Source organism: Rhinatrema bivittatum, chromosome 1 (assembly GCF_901001135.1).
Source record: "Rhinatrema bivittatum chromosome 1, aRhiBiv1.1, whole genome shotgun sequence".
NCBI lineage: Eukaryota > Metazoa > Chordata > Amphibia > Gymnophiona > Rhinatrematidae > Rhinatrema > Rhinatrema bivittatum.
In genome coordinates this window covers 384148756-384168658 of record NC_042615.1, presented here as the reverse complement: position 1 = coordinate 384168658, position 19903 = coordinate 384148756, and the positions used below count along the sequence as shown (strand labels likewise).

The 19903-nt window shown below is 47.1% G+C and overlaps 1 protein-coding gene across 2 annotated transcripts in view; it reads right to left on the bottom strand.

The window, feature by feature from the left end:
* Positions 1–19903, bottom strand: part of KCMF1 (potassium channel modulatory factor 1) — a 401452-nt gene that overhangs the window by 231250 nt on the left and 150299 nt on the right. For both annotated transcript variants that reach the window (XM_029601298.1, XM_029601308.1), the window contains exon 2: positions 19504–19671. In XM_029601298.1, coding sequence (XP_029457158.1) covers positions 19504–19671 — 168 coding nt within the window. The remainder of the gene's footprint in view (positions 1–19503; positions 19672–19903) is intronic.

The window sequence follows — 19903 nt, the reverse complement described above, 5'->3', positions numbered from 1 at the left end:
TAGGGGCCAGTCAAAGCTCTGGAAACTTTGACAGAAGGGTTCCGTGATTGGGCTCCATCCTGTGATGTCACCCATATGTGAGGACTACCATCCTGCTTGTCCTGTGAGAAAATATCATACATGTGACAATGCAAAAGACTGAAAAGCCCCCCCTCTTGCAGCTGGACTGCTGCCTTCATCTTAGTTTTAATTAGTTCCTAGTTAAGTAGAGATCTTTCTCGCTCATAGAAGGTGGCAATCACCGCAGAAGAATATCCCTGCTTCACCAAGCTAGCCCTCTCAAGGGCCATACCATAAGAAAATCAAGTCAGATCTTCGTGAGGAACAGGTCCCTGCCACAACAGATTCCTGTGCGCTGGAAGTTGGAGGGGGGGAGTTCACTAGGAGCTTTCACAGATCCACATACCATGGTATCCTGGGCAAATCTGGTGCCACCAGAAGCACCATCCCTCTATGATCCTTGACCCTCCAAGCCATTCTACCCAACATGGGCCATGGGGGGAAGGCATACAGCAGCTTGTGCATCTCTGGCCATTCCTGCACAAGAGCATCGATATCCAAGGACTTCGGATCTCTCCTGCGACTGAAGAATCAAGGAACCTTCGCAATGCAAGAAGTCGCCAGCAGGTCTAGAAATGAAAGGCCCCACTGATTCACTATCAGCTGAAATGCCTTGTCTGACAATATCCATTCTCCTGGGTCCAGACTCTGCCTGCTGAGAACGTCTGCACTCACATTGTCTTTTCCTGCAATGTGTGAGGCTGAGATCTCCTGAAGATGCATTTCCACCCATTCCATAAGTTGGTCTATCTCCTGCAACACATGATGGCTCTTGGTTCCTCCCTACTGACTGACGTAAGCCACTGTCATAGCATTGTCCAACATTATCCAGACTGCTTGACCCTGCAACCTGCCGCTGAACTGCAAGTATGCCAACCAGACCACCTGGGCTTCCAGCCAATTGATGTTCCAGAGTGACTCTTCTGTACTCCAGCACCCTTGCACTGTCAGTTTCTGATAGTGACCTCCCCAACCCTGGAGGCTTGCATCCATCATGAGTACTAACTACTCCAGTGATTTTAGGGAAAGCAAGTGTTGCTTACCTGTACCAGGTGTTCTCAAAGGACAGCATGATGTTAGTCCTCACATATGGGTGACATCATCAGGATGGAGCCCAATCACGGAAAACTTCTGTCAAAGTTTCCAGAACTTTGACTAGCCCCTATTGGGCATGCCAGCATGGCACTAACCCTGCAGCCAGCAGGGGTCCCCCTTCAGTCTTATTTTATAGCTACAGGCAGTGCCGAAAAAATAAAACAATAAAGCATTACGAACCCAACACCGCGGGGTGGCGGGCGGGTTTTGTGAGGACTAACATCCTGCTGTCCTGTGAGAACACCTGTTACAGGTAAGCAACACTTGCTTTCTCACAGGACAAGCAGGATGGTAGTCCTCACATACGGGTGAGGACCGAGCTGAGGATGTCCGAACATGCACCAAACGTACCCAACGGCGTGCAACAGGCACAACAACTGGGGTGGAATTTGGTAGAGGGCATCCGCACCCCACCGGGCAGGCGGAAGGGTGTTGGTACGTCACGTTGGAAACAGGTTACGCAGGACAGATTGGCCAAAGATGGAATCCTGTCTTCTGGCTTTGTCCAAGCAATAGTGGGCTGCAAAAGTGTGGAGAGAACTCCAGGTGGCAGCCCTGCAAATGTCAGGAAGTGGCACCGATCGTAAGTGCGCTACTGAAGTCGCCATGGCCCTCAACGAGTGTGCTTTAACATGGTCTTGGAAAGGAATGCCTGCTTGCTGATAGCAAAAAGATATGCAGTCCGCGAACCAGGAGGAAAGAGTCTGTTTACCCAAAGGCTGCTCTAATTTGTTGGGATGGAAAGAGACGAATAACTGAGTGCTCTTCCTGTGGGCCACTGTCCGGTCTAGGTAGAACGCTAGAGCCCGTTTACAATCCAGGGTATGCAGAGCCTGTTCCCCTGGATTGGCGTGGGGCCTGGGAAAGAAAATAGGTAGTATGATGGATTGATTAATGTGAAACTCCGAAACTACCTTAGGCAAGAACTTAGGGTGAGTGCGGAGTACCGCCCGGTCCTGCAGGAGTTTAGTGTAAGGTGGATAGGTAACTAGGGCCTGTAACTCACTAACCCTGCGAGCTGAAGTGATAGCCAAAAGGAAAATCACCTTCCATGTGAGATATTTTAGGTCACAGGAGTGAAGAAGCTCAAATGGAGGTTTCATGAGCTGACCAAGAACCAAATTAAGGTCCCAAGAAGGGGCCGGAGGACATAAGGGTTGCTTGATATGGAACAAACCTTTAAGAAAACGTGTTACGAGGGGTTGCACCGATATAGGGGCATCCCCGACACCTTTATGGAAAGCGGCTACCGCACTGACATGCATTCTGATTGAGGAAGTCTTTAGACCGGATTCCGATAAATGCCTGAGATAGTCCAAAAATCTCGGGATTGGACAGGAAAAGGGATCAAGGGACTGTGAAGAACACCATGATGTATACCTTTTCCATTTATAGGAATAAGACTTTCTTGTGGAAGGCTTCCGTGAAGCAATCAGGACACAAGAAACCGAATCTGAAAGGTTAAGTGGTTGAAGGATCAACCTTTCAACATCCATGCCGTCAGGGACAAGGCCTGAATATTGGGATGGCGTAGACACCCGTCGTTCTGAGTGATCAGAAGCGGGTCCTTTCCCAAGGGAATGTGCCTGCGGATGGAGAGATCCTAGAGTATGGGAAACCACACTTGACGTGGCCAGTGAGGTGCTATCAGGATCATGGTTCCTTTGTCCTGACGGAGCTTCACGAGAGTCTTCGAAAAAAGAGGACGTGGAGGGAATGCATAAAGCAGCCCGGCTGTCCACGAGAGGGAGAATGCTTCTCTGGGCTACGATCGTTCGCTCCGAATGAGGGAGCAGTAATTGTCTACTTTGAGGTTCTGAGGGGCGCAAAGAGGTCTATTTGGGGATAACCCCAGTGTTGGAAGAGAGAGGTCGCTACCGAGGGATTGAGCGACCACTCATGAGGTTGGAAGACACAACTCAGTTTGTCTGCCAAAACATTGTCCACTCCCGGCAAGTAGGTTGCCCTGAGGTACATCGAGTGGGGAGAGCGCTTCCGCCCAAATCGGAGCGGCCTCCTGACACAGCAGGAAGAAGCCTGTGCCTCCCTGTTTGTTGATGTACCACATGGCCACCTGGTTGTCCGTCTGAACCAGGATGACGTGATTCGATAGGTAATCCTGAAAAGCTCTGAGAGCATATCGCACTGCTCGAAGCTCCCAGGAAATTTATCTGGTGTTTGGATTCCTCTTGAGACCAAGATCCTTGTGTCCTGTAGATCGTTTACATGAGCTCCCCAGCCAAGGTTGGACGCGTCGGTGGTGAGAATGAGTTGAGGATCTGGTAGATGAAAAGGTAGTCCCTGGAGGAGATTGTTCTGATCTTTCCACCAGGTGAGAGACAGACGGAATGCGTCGGTGATGTGGATAATGGTTGAGAGAGTGAGTCGCTTGAGTCCATTGTGACCGTAAAGTCCAATACATGACTCTCATGGCCAGACAGGCCATTGGAGTGAGATGGACTGAGGACGCCATGTGTCCGAGAAGGACAAGGAATTGCCGAGCAGTCACTGTGTACTGAGACTGCAACTGGTGAGCGAGACACATGAGGGTTTGAACTCGTTGAGGTAGGAAGGCTTTTGCGTGTAAAGTGTCCAAGTCTGCCCCAATGAAAGACAAGGTTTGAGATGGGACTAAACGGGATTTCTCGTAATTGACGAGAAATCCTAGAGAAATTAGAGTGTGTAGGGTCAAATTCAGGGGCAATCGAGCTGCTTGCTGGGTTGGGGCCCTGATTAACCAGTCGTCCAAATAGGGGTAGACGTGAACAACTTCTTTCCGGAGGAAGGTTGCGACAACTACGAGACATTTGGTAAAGACTCGTGGAGCTGATGCTAGGCCAAATGGAAGTACCCGGTATTGGTAGTGGTTTGGGCCTACTAAAAACCGGAGGTACTTGCGATGAGCTGGAGCTATCGCAATGTGGGTGTATGCGTCCTGGAGGTCTAGAGAGCAGAGCCAGTCTCCTCTTTGTAGAAGAGGTAGAAGTGAGCCCAAGGTTACCATCTTGAACTTTTCCCGCTGAAGGTACTTGTTGAGGGCACGTAGGTCTAGAATTGGACGAAGGCCCCCGGATTTTTTGGGGATCAAAAAGTACCGGGAATAGAACCCTAGGCCTTGTTGTGAAAGAGGAACGGGTTCTATTGCTCTTAACTGGAGAAGAAGGGAGACCTCCTGCCTCCAGAAGGGAGGAGAGTGGTCGGATACTCCCCACACTTGTAGCGGCGGGGAGTCCGATGGAACAGCAAGAAAATTCAGATGGTAACCCTGAGCAATGATTGCCAGTACCCATTGGTCAGTTGTGATGGCTTGCCACATTCCATGAAAGTGGCATAGTCGACCTCCCACTGGTATGGCTGGGAGAGGAATCAGGCTGCTGCTCTCGAAGTGAAAGTCAAAAGCCTGAAGCAGGCCCCGGTTGAGGAGCTGCTTGTGACTTTTGCTTGCGAGGCTGGCGAGGTTGGGACTTATGATAGGTCCTTGTCACTCGGGTCCTTGTCGGTGGAGGATAGTACTTCCTTGGCTGGAAGAAAGACTTCTTAGGGTCCTTCTTGGAGGGCTGTCTAGATGGGAAGTCAGAAGGTATCGATGAGAGCTGTTTGAGGGTCTCATGATGATCCTTTAACTCAGCCACTATTTGCTGAATCTGTTCACCGAATAAATTGTCACCAATACAAGGCAGGTCAGAGAGCCTATCTTGTACTTCTGGGCGAAGGTCTGAAGACTTGAGCCAGGCCCAACGCCGCGCCGAAATGGCATTCGCAGACACTCTAGTGGAGGTGTCGAAGATATTGAAGCTGTTCTAATTTCGTGTTTCCCTGCTTCAAAGCCCTTGTTGACAAGGGTTTGAAGATGTTCTTGGAATTGGTCAGGCAGGGTTTCAGAGAAGTCCTGTATCTGTTTGAAAATGACCCTGTTGTATTTGGTCATATACAGCTGGTAAGCAGCAATTCTAGAGATGAGCATGGCCCCTTGGAACACTCGTCGACCAATATTGTCTGGGAATTTGTGTTCCTTGACAGGAGGGATAGAGGAGTGTGGCTTCGTTCTTTTTGCCTTCTTCTGAGCCGACTCTACCACAACTGAGTGGTGGTCAAGCTGAGACTTTTGAAAGCCCGGGGCTGACTGTACTAGATAAGTAGTGTCAGCCTTCCTGTGTACTGGGGCTACGGATCCAGGATTTTCCCAATTCTTTTTAAGGAGATCAAGAAGAACTTGATGAATGGGAATAGAGGTGATCACTTTAGGGGCATCCAGGAATTGGAGCAGCTCCATCATCTGGTGCCTATCATCTTGTTCCGTCTGAAGTTGAAAAGGGACCATCTCAGACATTTCCTTCACAAAATTAAGGAAAGAGAGGTCCTCTGGAGGAGAACGCTTTCTACTTTCAGTAGGAGAAGGAGGTGAAGGTAAATCATCAGTGTCTGTGGAGGTATCATCTCCCCAAGAGTCATAAGGATCAGCAGGCTGACCTGTAGGACAAGAGGGTGGTTGGATACCCAAAGGGCCCGGCTGAGGCTGAGAGAAAATCGAAGGAATCGCCAAGGGCACCGCGGACACCTTGGGGGGCATCGGTGCCGGCATCGAAGGCATCGATGTGCGTATCGCCCCCGATGAGTGAATCGGTGGCGAGGGACGGCATGGCATTGATGGCTGAGGCACTACCCCCGAAGGAGGAATGCGGAACGGTGTTTCTCCTCCCGATGAAGCAGTCATCGGGGAGGGCACCGGAGCCATCGGAGACCCGGGAAGCACTGGTGGAAGGGCAGTCATGAGTGCCTCCATCCGGGAAAGCAGCGGTGCCAGCGCTGCTGGAATCGGGTCGGTGACCGGTTCCACTCTCGGTGCCGGTGTCTGTGCCGGAGGGACCTGGAGTCGTTGCATCGCTTTGTCGATGGCCTCCTGGACCAACTGGTCCAGTTCTTCCCGGAGACCTGGGGCAATCAGCTCCGGCTCCTTGACGGAAGAGGGAGGCTGAGGCACAGTCGGAGGGACCACCTTTGCAGGCGGAATCGCGACTCCCAAACCCCGATCGGGTGAGGGTGGCCTCGATGTCCCGGTCGCAGGAGTGGTCGGTGCCGCTCCTGGACGGGGCTTCTTCAACGGTGGCTCGGACGGTGGCGAGGTCGATTATTTCGCTCCCTCGACGGTCTGAGACCTACAGTGCCGATGGCGATGCTTCTCCCTACGATCTCCTCGATCTTGAGGGGGAGGTACGGGAGTCGACGGCCGTGAAGACGTAGATGGCGAGCGGTCACCGGACGGTTGTCGATGGACCGACTTCGACTGTGCCGGTTCAGAGGACATCGATGCGATGGACGGCGTCGGGGTGTGAGCACGGAAGAGGAGTCCCATCTTCTACATTCTGGCTTTGCGACCCTTAGGTGTCATGAGAGCACACTTTGTGCAAGTTAGGACATCATGCTCACGGCCTAGACACAAAACACAGACTCCATGAGTGTCTGTGAGAGACATGGTGTGAGTACAGTCCGGGCACGACGAAATCCCGACACCATGGCAAAATCGAGCCGCGGTACGGATGACGGCCAGTAGGCCGCGAGGGCCAAACTCGACGGTAACCGACAAAAAACGGTGAAAAAACTTACCGGAGTACCGCGGTCAAAGAAAGCAAGAGGGGGGGACCCCTGTGGGGCGAAATATTTTAAATTAATTCCGTTAGGAAAAATTCCTGTCAGGAATCAGTTCAGAGCTCCTAAACCACGAGGCTACTGCTGCGCAGAAAAAAAGAAGACTGAAGGGGGACCCCTGCTGGCTGCAGGGTTAGTGCTATGCTGGGCATGCCCAGTAGGGGCCAGTCAAAGTTCTGGAAACTTTGACAGAAGTTTTCCGTGATTGGGCTCCATCCTAATGTCATCACCCATATGTGAGGACTACCATCCTGCTTGTCCTGTGAGAAACTCCCTTTCTTAGATGATCCGCTTGTAACCTCAACTGTAGGTGAGAGCAGACCTCCACTGGCAGGTGGAGCTGAATTGAATAGTCCTGAGACTTGGGCTCCAACGAAACAGCAGGGAGAGCTTAAGGGGACACATATGCGCCTTCGCCCACAGCATCATTTCCAAGGTTGCTGCCATCAAACTGAGTACCTGCAGTTAGGCCCATACTGAGTACCTGCAGATAGGACCATACTGTCGGGTGTCGTGTTTACCTGCGCCATCAACTTCTGAATATGAACTTCCAACAGGAAAACACTGTCCTGCTTCTTGTTGAACCGAACACCAAGGTACTATAGAGACTGAGATTGTTGAAGACTCTCTTGGCCAGGATCACCATCCATCCAAGCTCTTGCAAGAGGGAAATCACCTTGTGGGTCACCAGGTGGCTCTCTTCAGAGACCTGGCCTGAATCAGCCAGTCGTCCAAGTATGGGTGTACCAGGATCCCATCCCCTCTCAACTCTGCCTCCATCACCACAACCTTAGAAAAAGTTCTGGGTGCAGTGGCCAGACCGAAAGGCAGCACCTGAAACTGATAATGGCATCCCAAAACCGTGAAGTGCAGAAAACATTGGTGCTCTAGTTGAATGGGAATGTGTATGTATGCTTCAATAGATCCAAGGTGGTCAGAAATTTCCCCGATTGCACAGCCATTATCACTAAGCGCAATGTTTTCATGTGAAAATGATCCACCTGCAAATGACTGTTGACCCCCCTTTCAAGTCCAGGATGGGACAAAAGGAGCCCTCCTTCATGAGCACAACGAAATAAATGGAATATCGATCTGTATTTTCTTGAGATTTGGGCACTAGAATCACAGCCCTCAGACAGAAGAGCCTTGACAATCTACTCTCCACTGCCTGCTTCTTCTGTGGAGAGTGGCAGGGAGACACCATGAACAAATCCTGAGGAACACTGCAAAACTCCAGCACATATCCCTTTTGTATCACCTCTAGAACCCATTGATCCAATGTGCCTTCGACCCACCTCCGATAAAATAGAGAAGTGCCCCCTTTACTGGGAGACTCTGGAGATTCCACTACCCAAGCCCACGCCCCCGTTTGGGCTGTCTGGGACGAAAGGACTGAGACCTACCAAAAGGTCCTCTGAAAGGTCACTTTTCTGTAAGGTCAAAAATGCTTGGATCCCCTAGCACAACCTCTCATGCCAAAAGAGCATGGCATCTGCTTCTTATCCTCCGGCAACCAAGGAATCGGGGATTTGCCCCACTTATTGGCCAGTTTCTCCAACCCACTCCCAAACAAGAGTGAGCCTTTAAAGGGCAATTTCTTAGAGTTAGCCTTGGAGGTCGCATCAGCTGACCAATTTCTCATCCATAACTGATGCCTGACCGCTATCACCAAAGCCACCCCTCCGGCTAATATGCAGACCAAAAAGGCAGCTGTTGGCTCCATAATTACCCTGGAATTCACTCCAGAATCATCGACCTCCTGAAAGTGAAGCAAACAGGAGTGAGCCTCAGGGAACAACAAGAAGCCATCTGTAAGGTCATTGCCACTGTTTCAAATGCTTGCTTAAGGATGGCCTCAATCCTATCTTGCACATCCTTCAAGCCACTCCTCCCTGCACAAGGATAGTCCACTTGGAGATGGCAGATGAGAGCATCTACTTTCAGAAAATGCAAACGCTCTCTTGTCACTGGATCCAGGGGATATAGGCCCTTCCAAAACCCACCCCCTCCCTTTGAAATTAGCCTCTGGAGCGCCCCACTCAAGATCAATCAATTCTTGTATGGTTTCCATAACAGGGAAAAAACAAGAGGCTTTGTGCAAAGAAACCAAAAGGGGATTTTTCTTTGGCTCAGTCATGGAATCCGCCCCAGTTACTCCCAGCATCTTTAATGTCTGGAAAATCTGAGCCCATAACTCAGCTCCACACAAAATCGACAATACCAACATTTGAGATTAAAAACAAAAAAAAACTACAGCAAGCATAGTGGCCCCAAACTTAGCTAAAATCATTAACCTATCCCTAGAAGAAGGTAATATGCCAGATATACTAAAAGGGGCAATTATAAAACCAATCATAAAGAAAAAAAATAGTGACCCACTAATCCTGAATAACTACCACCCAGTCTCAAACCTCCCCTTAATAGCTAAATTAATTGAAAGAAATGGTACAAAAACAACTAGCTGAACACCTAGACAATAACATACTATACCCATCACAACATGGATTTCACAAACATTACAGCACTGACACCCTACTTCTCTCACTAACAGACAACATTTTAAGGGGTTTTGATAGCGGAAAACATTACATTCTCATAATGTTAGACTTATCCTCAGCGTTCGACACAGTAAACCATAAAATACTACTGAAAAGACTAGAAGAAATTGGGTTACACAACAAAACACTAAATTGGTTCAACTCATACCTAAACAATAGGTTCTTTCAAGTCCAAATAAACAGCATACTATCAGAAAAAAAGTCAGGTTCGAAACAGGAGTTCCACAGGGATCAGCCCTGTCTGCTACCCTCTTTAACATATACATGCTACCCTTATGCAATCTTCTAGCGGGACTAGGAATCATACATTACATATATGCAGATGATATTCAACTAATTCTGCCAATAGACGATACAATAGAAAAAACGTTTAATCTAGCTAACATGTATCTAAACATTATAAAACAACTTCTAAACCAAATGGAACTAGTGATTAACATTGACAAAACAGAATTTCTATACTTAGAGAGAAAAAATATCATAATCAACCAAAATCCAACACTCAAAAACAACCAGAAAATTGATCTAGCTAAAAACGTACGTAATCTAGGAGTAATAATGGACTCAGAAATCAATCTAAAAACACATTGCGCTAAAAGTAAAAGAAGGCTACGCAAAACTCATGATAGTCAGAAGACTAAAACCACTACTAACACCATCTCACTTCAGAACAGTGCTCCAGACACTAGTTTTTTCAAGCACTGACTACTGCAATGCACTTTTACTAGGACTCCCAAATTCAACATTAAGACCACTTCAAATATTACAAAACACAGCAGCTAGAATACTGACCGGAAAAAGAAAACGGGACCATATAACTGAAACCTTGGCAAAATTATACTGGCTACCCATTGAGTACAGGATTAAATTCAAAGTATTATGTACCATACATAAACTAATACATGATAAAGAAGCAGACTGGCTAAACACAGCATTAAGAGTACACGTCCCACAAAGAAACCTTCGCTCAGCAAGTAAAGCATGTCTAACCATTCCCTCAGTAAGGACAGCAAAACTATTGCAAGTAAGAGAAAGGGCCTTATTAGCAGGCCCCATATTATGGAACACAATGCCTCCGGAGATCAGACTACAAAGCGATCTCAAAACCTTTAAGAAAAACTTAAAAACATGGCTCTTTAAACAAGCCTTTTCTAAAGACACCGGAGAATAGAGAACATACAGGAACATGCAAAAAAAAAAAAACACACAAGCACACAGCAATAATCTCACAACATACATGACATTATGTTATTAAAGCTCATAAACAAATATTACCGATGGTACACCTAGACAAAAAACTTACACTACCCAACTATTGTGCCCCTTTTATGATATATTGTAACCAAACCTTTTGGCACCTGTTAGAATGTACTATAATACACATTCACTTACCTTATTTTATGTGCCTATATGTAAACCGTTGCGATGGTATATATCTTAGCGATGGTATAGAAAAGATTTTAAATAAAATAAACTCACATCTATGAAAGAACCACAACATAGTCCTATATGATTACAGTCCTAGAGGAATTTCCGCATCCTCCACAGAGACAGGTTTGAACTCATCATCTGTACCATTCAGATCCTTATTAGGAAGACCTGCCGCCAATCTATGAGTACTTCGGTGTTTAACCATAGTACTGGGCGAATGAGAGGTCACCACCTGCAACTCTGGCCTGGCAAATTTGGACGGGGCGGAGGACTGCATCTGAAGAAAGGATTACAATAATTGAAAAAATTCCACCCAAGAAAAGGCAGAAGATTCCATGCCAAAACCAGAAGGCACCTGTGGGAGGTCCAAGGTCAGGTGCCCCCTCCTGGACTGTCTTTACACAGTCCTTTCATCAGGCTGAGTAGAACCAGGCTTAGTAAAATCAAAGGAGAGTAATTCCCCCTGAGCCTCCAAACAGCACTGACAAGTTAGAAGGAACGTCAGGATGAGATGCCTGAATATGACAAGTCACACATAGGGCCAAGCACTTAGGTTTCTTCACTACAGACGCCATCAGATAAGGCTACCAACACTGCTGAAAAACGCGCTGAACTTGAGCTCTGACAGAATGCTCAGGGAATGCATATAAAAACAATTGCATTCATGCATATGAGCATAAAAAAGGCACGTGCATGTGTGCACAAAGTTTGCACCCTGGTAGGCGCTATGGTCTTAACTAGGTGCCAAACTGGGTACTCAACTAGGCGCACATCAGGCCATACAGTCGGACACACAAGTCAATTTCCTTGTTTCTTTCTCCTTCTAAAACTTGAAGCAATCCCCAGTAGGGAGATGCACATCCACCATCTGCTGGAGACTAATAATACTAGCAGGCTGTCACTTCAAGAGTATATACACGAATTCATCTGACTAGATCAGCGGTTCTCAACCTGTGGGTCGCGACCCCGGCGGGGGTCGAACGACCAAAACACAGGGGTCGCCTAAAGCCATCGGAAAATACATATTTCTGATGGCTTTAGCCGCTGAGAAGTCACGCTACCGTCTGCAGCAGCGCTATTCAGCTGGAACGCACGCCGTTATGGATGCGCGTTCCAAACTGAATGCCTGCGCGCATGCGCAGACGTGATTGCATCATCCGTCCGGGGCAAGGGGCGAGGGAAGCGGGGGGAACGCTCCACAGTCCATAGCAGTGCATGACATGTGTCCGGCGCTTGCTGACGTCATCAGTGGGCGGACGCAGCAAGCGCCGGAGGACAGAAGCCTAGGAGGCGGAGAGGCAAGAGGCGGAGAGCCAAGAGAGCCTGCGAGACAGCCTGCTGGTGTAAAAAAGGTTAATAATGTAAAAACAGTACACACACCATACACACAATACTGTGTAAGTGTAAGGTGCTTTGTGTGTAATCATTTCTGAATTGGTAAGCAAGAAGCAACCACAACCATCTCACTGAATTTGGCAGCATACTGTTGCAAAATATTGCACTGTTGTTTACTGTTATATTACTGTTGTTATATTTAAACCCATGCTATGTCATGGTGAAATGTTATTTATTGGAATTAGTAATAAATATTTCTCAACATATAATTAAATATTGTTTTTGTGATTAATCACTATGTTTAAATTATGTTTGATTTGTAGCAATGAGAATACATAATGCATATCAGGTATTTACATTCCGAATCATAACTGTAGCAAAATTACAGTTTTGAAGTAGCCATCAAAATTATTTTTTGGTTTGGGGTCACCGCAACATGAGGAACTGTATTGCGGGGTCACGGCATTAGAAAGGTTGAGAACCACTGGACTAGATGGTAAGAAAGAAGCAATTTGCAAGTTCATTGTCACTGCCTCAAAGGCTTGCTTCAGGATAGCCTCAATCCTCCTATCCTGAGTATCCTTCAGAGCCGCACCACCTTCTACTGGAATTTATTTCACAGCTTTTTTATACTGGTATTCATGGGTACATCATATCGGTTCACATGTAACAAAGAAAATACAAAAAACAGGGACGGGGAGCAGAGGGTAAAGTAGGGAGCAAATATACAAAAGCAGAGAGACTGAAAAAATGACAGGTAATTAACTAAAAAAGAACAGTACCTTGCAAAATAATACAAAATAACATGGAACAAAGTCTTGCATTTCTACAAAATAACATAGGAGATAATATATTTATGAGGTTAGGAGGGTACAAAAGAGTGTCAATTAAATGAATTCTATTAGCGAGGTGCCTTATACAGAAGAGCATGATAAGTAGTACAAATCATGGTGTTAAACAGGAGACTGAAAAGACTTAAATAAGAGGGAAACAAGGTTAGAGGGAAAAATTTAATAAGGGTGAGGGCAGCAGGTAAACAGGGAGCTTAGTGAAATTGCAAAATGAATTTACAAGGGAAGGCTTAAATTGGGGGTGGGGGGGGCGCGGAGATACACATATCTAACATAAGGAGGAAGCGGGAATTGCTATGATCCGGAATAAATAGGAAGAATAAGAAGTGTCCTATTCCGGATATGCCTGTTTAAAAAGTCATGTTTTCAGCTTTTTTTTTAAATTTCAGTGTACATGACTAGTCAGATTTCAGGGGGCATGGTGCTCCAGAGGGCTGGGCCTGCAACAGATAGGGCTCACTCCCTTGTGGTAGTGAGGTGTGTGGTCTTAAGTGTAGGGGTACAGAGGGTACCTTTGTGGGCTATTCTGGTGGGTCGATTAGAGGGACAGAAGCAGAAGGCATAATTGAGCCAGTGGAGATTGTGATTGTTAAGGGTCTTGTGGATGATGGGGAGCCAATGGAGTTCTTTAAGGACCGGGGTGATGTGGTCAGATTTATGGGATTAGTTAGAATTCTGGCCATTGCGTTCTGCAACATTTGAAGCGATTTGATTGTAGAGAATGGGAGGCCTAGGAGTAAGGAGTTGCAGTAATCCATTTTTGAGATTAGGGTCGCTTGTATGACTGTGCGGAAGTCATGTATATGGAGCAGGGGTTTAAGTTTGTTAAGCACATGGAGCTTTAAAAAGCCTTCTTTTAAGGTTGTATTAATGTGGGGTTTTTTTTTAAGTTTAATTGTTGGTCAATGGAGACCCCTAGGTCGCAAAGAGTGTGTGGGAAAGAAGTCGTGGGGAGGATGGAATTGGGTTGTGATGGTTAGATATGATGAGGAGGTCTGTTTTTGAAGTGTTTAAGGCCAGGTGGAGGTTGGTGAGCAGAGTGTTTATGGTCGAGAGGCAGTTTTCCCAAAACTTTAGGGATTTAGGGAGGGATTCTTATATTGGGATGAGGATTTGGACATCATCCGCATAAAAGAAAAACTTGATGCCAAGGTCGGAAAGGTGTTGGCAAAGGGGCAACAGGTATATATTGAAAAGGGTGGAGGATAGGGAGGAGCCTTGTGGGACACCTTGGGTTAGAGGGATGTGAGAGGATTCTGACTTTCCGATTTTGACTGTGTAGTCTCTGTTCAGGTAGGATGTAAACCAGCAGTGGGCCGTGCCTGTAATGCCAATTTCAGATAGGCGAGAAAGGAGGATATTGTGGCTTATAGTATCAAATGCTGAGGAGATATTGAAGAGGGCGAGGATATAGGATTGTCCATGGTCTAGGCCTTTGAGCAGGGTGTCGGTGAGTGAGAGTAAAAGGCTTTCAGTGTTGAAAAACTTGCAGAAGACGAATTTGGATGGGTGTAGAATGTTGTAATCTTCAAGGTATTTGGAGAGCTGGGAGTTAACGACCTTTTCCATAATTTTAGCTAGGAAAGTAAGGATAGAGATGGGATGGTAGTCGGATGGATCGTGGGGGTCGAGGGTGGACTTTTTTGAGGAGGGGTTTGACAACGGCAAGCTTGAGGGGGTCAGGGACTTTGCCAAGGGAGCAGTTAATTATGTCGGCTAGGGGTTTGGCGATGATTGTAGGCATGGTAAGCAGTGCTTAAGTGGGGATGGTGTCAGAGGGGTGGGTTGCAGGTTTGATTTTCTTAAGTATAGATTCAATTTTATTAGCTGAAGTTAGGTCAAGTGAATCTAGGTTGGCGTTAGGGTTTTTTGGGAGAGGGTTCGCCGGTGTGGGGGTAGTGGGGAAATGGAGCAGGATATTTGCTATTTTATTTTTGAAGAAGTGGGCGAGTTCTTCACATTTACTTTTGGCTTCTTTGTCGGTGATAGGAGGGGGAGGCTGATTTGGTGAGGTCTGCCACATATGAAAATAGGGCTTTTGCATTGTACTAGTAGTCATGGATTTTGGCTGCGTAGTAGCATTTGGTCTGAAGAGTATCTGTAGGTGTGAAGAGCGGATTTATATATGGCTGAGTGCTTCGCGTTGGGGTCTTTGCGCCAAATTCTCTCCTTGAGTCTGAAGTCGTTTTTCAATTTTTTTTAGTTCGGGGGTGTACCAGGGTTTTCTGGTGTGCTTATGATGTATCTCTCTGCTGGTGAGAGGGCATATTTCATTAGCAATATTGTTGGTGAGGTTATTCCAGGAAGATAGTGCTGATTCAAGGTTGGAGAGGTCTAGGTTGTTCAAGGATTTAGAGGGGGAAGAAATCAAGTCATCAGTAGAGCAGGGTTTTCTAAAGGAAATGGTATTACTGTGAGTGGGAATTTGTGTGTTGGAAGGCTTTAGAGAGAGAAATGCTTTGATGAGTGCATGGTCTGACCAAGGGTCAGGAGTACAAATGGGTGAGTAGGGGGATTGCATATGGGAATTGACAAAAATAAGGTTGAGGGTATGGCCCGCTTTGTGCGTGGGGGATGTGATGAGCTGTCTGAAACCAAGGACATTTAGGGAATTGAGGAAGGTCTCACAGGAGGTGGTGAGGGGGTTAGAATCCATGTGGAGATTAAAGTCTCCTAGAATGATGGCAGGAATGTCTATATTGAGGTTGTCAGAGATAAATTCAATGAGGGGGGGAAGGGCTGTGTTCCAGTAGGCCGGGGGGGGGGGGGGGGGGAGTGGTAGATGAGGCAGATTTGTAGTTCTTGGGATTTGAATAAGCCAATTTCAAATCGGGGGGGGGGGGGGCTGTTTATGTTTAATGGTCTAAGTTTGAGGTGTTTTTTGGTTGCTAGGAGGAGACCACCTCCTTTGTTGGGGGGCCTTGGGATGGAAAATATATCATAGGTTTGAGTAGGGAGATGATTTAAGAAGACTGTCGGTGTGCTTAAGCCAGGATTCAGTGATGGCACAAATTTCTGGCTTACAGTCTAGGAGGAGGTCATTGAGGATGGGAGCTTTTTTCATAAGTGATTGAGTGTTAAAGAGTACGATAGATAAGGTGGTGAGACCAAGGAGCTGGATCAAAGGGGAAATCAAAATGGGAAGGAGAGATCTGCGCTGTGCAAGAGGGTTAGAGAAGGAGGGTATAGTGTTTCTGTGGGTGGGGTAATGAATGTGGGGAATGGTGTGGGTTGTCATATTGGACTGCGGCGGTGGGGAGGTACAGAAATGTATTTATTTATTTAAGGTTTTATATACCGGCAATCATGAGAACATATCTTGCTGGTTTACATGAAACGGGAGTGCATTAAATACATCAAACTAGAACTGAGGTGACCGAAGGTACAGTTACAATTAACAAGGGTAGCAAAACTTGGTGAAGAGGAAGAAAATAGGAAAGAATAAAATGGTTAAACGATATACAAGTCAAATTACAAGTTATGTGCAAATGGCATGATTATGCCATTTGTATGCAAGCAACAGGATATAAAGAGTTATAAGATTAGCAAGGAGTAACAGATCTTCCAGTGGAGATGACAAGACTAGGTGTGGTGAGTCACGGTGAACAAAGTAAACAATCGGCAGTACCAGAGTTCACGGAGTTTTGAAGTAGGTTGCCAGGGCTAGCGATAAGGGGGAAGCTGGGGGAGCTAGGATACAGCAGGCGGCGAGTTAGATTAGTAGGCTGGGTCAGGTCGCTCCGTTGACGTAGTCTATAGGTGCCAGCCCGAACGGAGGGGTATGTGAACAGAGCAGAGTCACGAATGCACAGACTGGACCCTTGACCCCGGCGGGTCTGCGCAAAAAGCGCAGGTAGGAAGAGCAGCCGAAGGGTATAAAATAGAGGGACAGGCCCACAGGGGATGGCACAAAGGGGCACACTAAGGGGCAGGCCCCTTAAGTTGCGCTCCTTGAGGCATGAGACACCTGTGGTCGCGGCATCCTTACTAAGGTAGGAGGTGTTCTGAAGATGTCGTCGCTCGGGGGGGCGGTCCGATGGGGCTGGGAAGGTGCGACCTGGTCCTTAGCTTCTCCGGGAACAGCTGAAGGCAGCAGCGAGGTGTTAAAGGTGCTCCCGTCAGTTGGAGGCTGATGATGTCGTCGGGGGGGGGGGGGGGGGGGGGGGGAGTGTTCTCCGTCTGGGTAGTCGGCGTCGCAAGCTGCAGGTGGGCCTCGGGCGGTTGCGGGCCAGTCGAGGGTTGGGCCGCATGGAGGAGCAGGCACCCGGAATGATGGTACTTTTCGTGACAACACACCAAGGCATCCACCTTAGGAAAACACAACTGCAATCTGACATGCGGACCCCAAGGGGTATATTCCTACTAAGATGTGTCTTCCTTTAAAGGAAGCTTCTGGCGTATTCCATTCCAGATCAATCTACTCCTAGACTGCATCTAAGAGGGGCAAGAAACAAGAAGCTTTGTGCAGAGTAACCAAAATAGGATCCTTTTTCTGCATCCACAAGGAGTTAGGCCCAGCCACTCCGAAGGTCTTCAGGGTCTGAGATACCAGACCTAGCAACTCATCTCTCTGAAAAAAACATAGAAGAGTTCTATATGGCTCACCAGAAGAGCCCCCACTGTCATCATCTGTATCATGCTGATCCACCTGCATTCAAACTCTGTCAGACTGCACTACGGTGCTTGACAGTGGAGACAGGCGGAGGAGCACTTGGAGCGCCTGGACCTACCTTAGGAGGAACTGTCACTTCAGCAACAGTCCTGTAAAAAGGTCTATAATCCCTGGAAGAATTCCACCCAGGAAAAGAAGGCAGGGTTCATTCCAGGCCCCACAGGCCTGAACTTGATGTCCTGTGACACAGTACCCCCTGGACCAACCAGAAAAGGAGACACCCCTGCAGTATCTCCCTCCATCCCACTCCCCTCAGACCATCGTTGGCAAAATCGGAAGGAGGCAAACCTCCCCTAGCATCCAGACAGCGCTGACACAGGCTTAAAGAAAGATCCAGCTGAATGGCTCTCATGTGGCAGCAGTACAGATAGATAGACAGTTAGGTTTCTTCACCGCAGGCATCATGCTACAAGCACACAGCCCAATGAATGCTTGCGCCTAGCTTTCCCGCATGTACAAGCACGTCTAATATGGAGGCACAAAAAAATGTGTGTTCAAGTCCATACACCTAGGCTGCTCGTCCCACTGCACACCCAAACTGGACGCCCAGGATTCATGCCTAAACTGGGCACACAAGATGTGCATCTAGAAGGAAGAATGCCCAAATGCACGCACAAATGAGAATGAGCGCACACCCGGACGCGCAAGTGTGCGTCGGCCTGCAGCAAAAAAGTGTGCATAAGTACCCTGCAGCCTACCATGTGCAAAAATGGGAGAAGCCTGGAAGCGGGGCTTAGCCAAACAGTTGCTCAACCTGCCGTGCCTGCTCTCTCTCCTCACAAAACTCCCGAGACGTGAGTGGGACAGCGGAACACAGAGGAAACAGACCCTTTCACTGCTGTCTTCCTGTCACAGACTTTTTTTTTTTTTTTTTTTTTTTTTTTTTTTAAGTTAAAAGCTTTTATCTGAGCTCAACCCTCTCTGACTGAGAGCAGGAATGGGTCCCGGTTGCGAGGGGAGAGGTCTAAAACCTTCACCACCAAGCCTCTCGGACTGTAATCGCTAATTGGAATTTAGGTTCACACCAGACAAGGCTACTGGACTGAGGCACTCTGAGGGAGGGCCTGACCAGTATCACCTCAAGAAGCAAGCAATGCTACACATACATCTCCTTTCCAACTTTTCTTCTCTTCTTTTTCTTTTTTTATTCACAGGCAATCCCCCAAAGGGAAATGCATGTCCAGCATCTACTAGAGACAAAGAATACTGGCAGGCTGATGTTGGGGCGGGATGTCAGCTTTTGCTCAGTCTCCATCTGCTGGCAGAGGTGCATAACCCACTCGTTGGGATTGACCTATCCAAACACTAAGGAACCACAGTTCAACCACTCAGCTAAGCATAACTTATCCAGTCTTACACAAATCATGGCAACGGAACAGGAGGGAAGGGGGTGAAGCAGTCATTCTCTGCTTTAGGCTCAACCTCTACCCCTTCTTTCCTGTAGGCTACCTGGAGGGGAGGGGCTAGAGCAGAACACCCCTGCTTGCTGCTCTGCGACTTACGTCTGAAAAGAAGTGGCGGAACTCAGTTCCAGGCAGTTCCCCCATTAAACAGACACACACACGCAGTGCCTAACTGGACTGGAAATTCAGGTTAAAAAAAATAATAATAAGGGTCTATAGTTATAACTGTGTGTGTGTCTAATCCTGTAGCCATAGAAACTAACCAAGACAAGGAGGCCAAAGTTACAACCGAGAAGCAGCACAATAAGAAGTCAACTATATTTTTTATGGTTATCAGATTTCTGATTTATGTAAAAAAAAAAAAGTATCCTGCACAGAAATGAAAATTATAATGCATATTCCTGGAAATAATATCAGGCACACTTCTGCTGAAAGAGTATATCAGTACTTACCAAAATCTACTCTGGTTAATATGCACTGCATTGGATGGTCAGTTGTGTGTCTTGTTGTCGTTGTACCACTCTCATAACACGATGCACACAGATCGTAATCGTAACAAATTAAACACTTGTATCTGCGACCTCGAAAATTGCCTTTTAAACATGCATCGCAGCTAACACCTGCAATAGAGAAAACGGTCGATGAATACCAGATATACTGTATGTCTAAATGCATGATACACAATTACAGAGGAATATGCTTAAAATAAGTACAGGTCGAATATAGTTTAAATTAAAAAAATATATATATATTTGCCACGGCTTGGTGCAGGTGTATAGGGTAACCTCAGAGTCCAGAATAGAGCAGGTAATTGTCAGGGTTTTCTGTCTGGCCAGCTACCTCCCCCCTCGG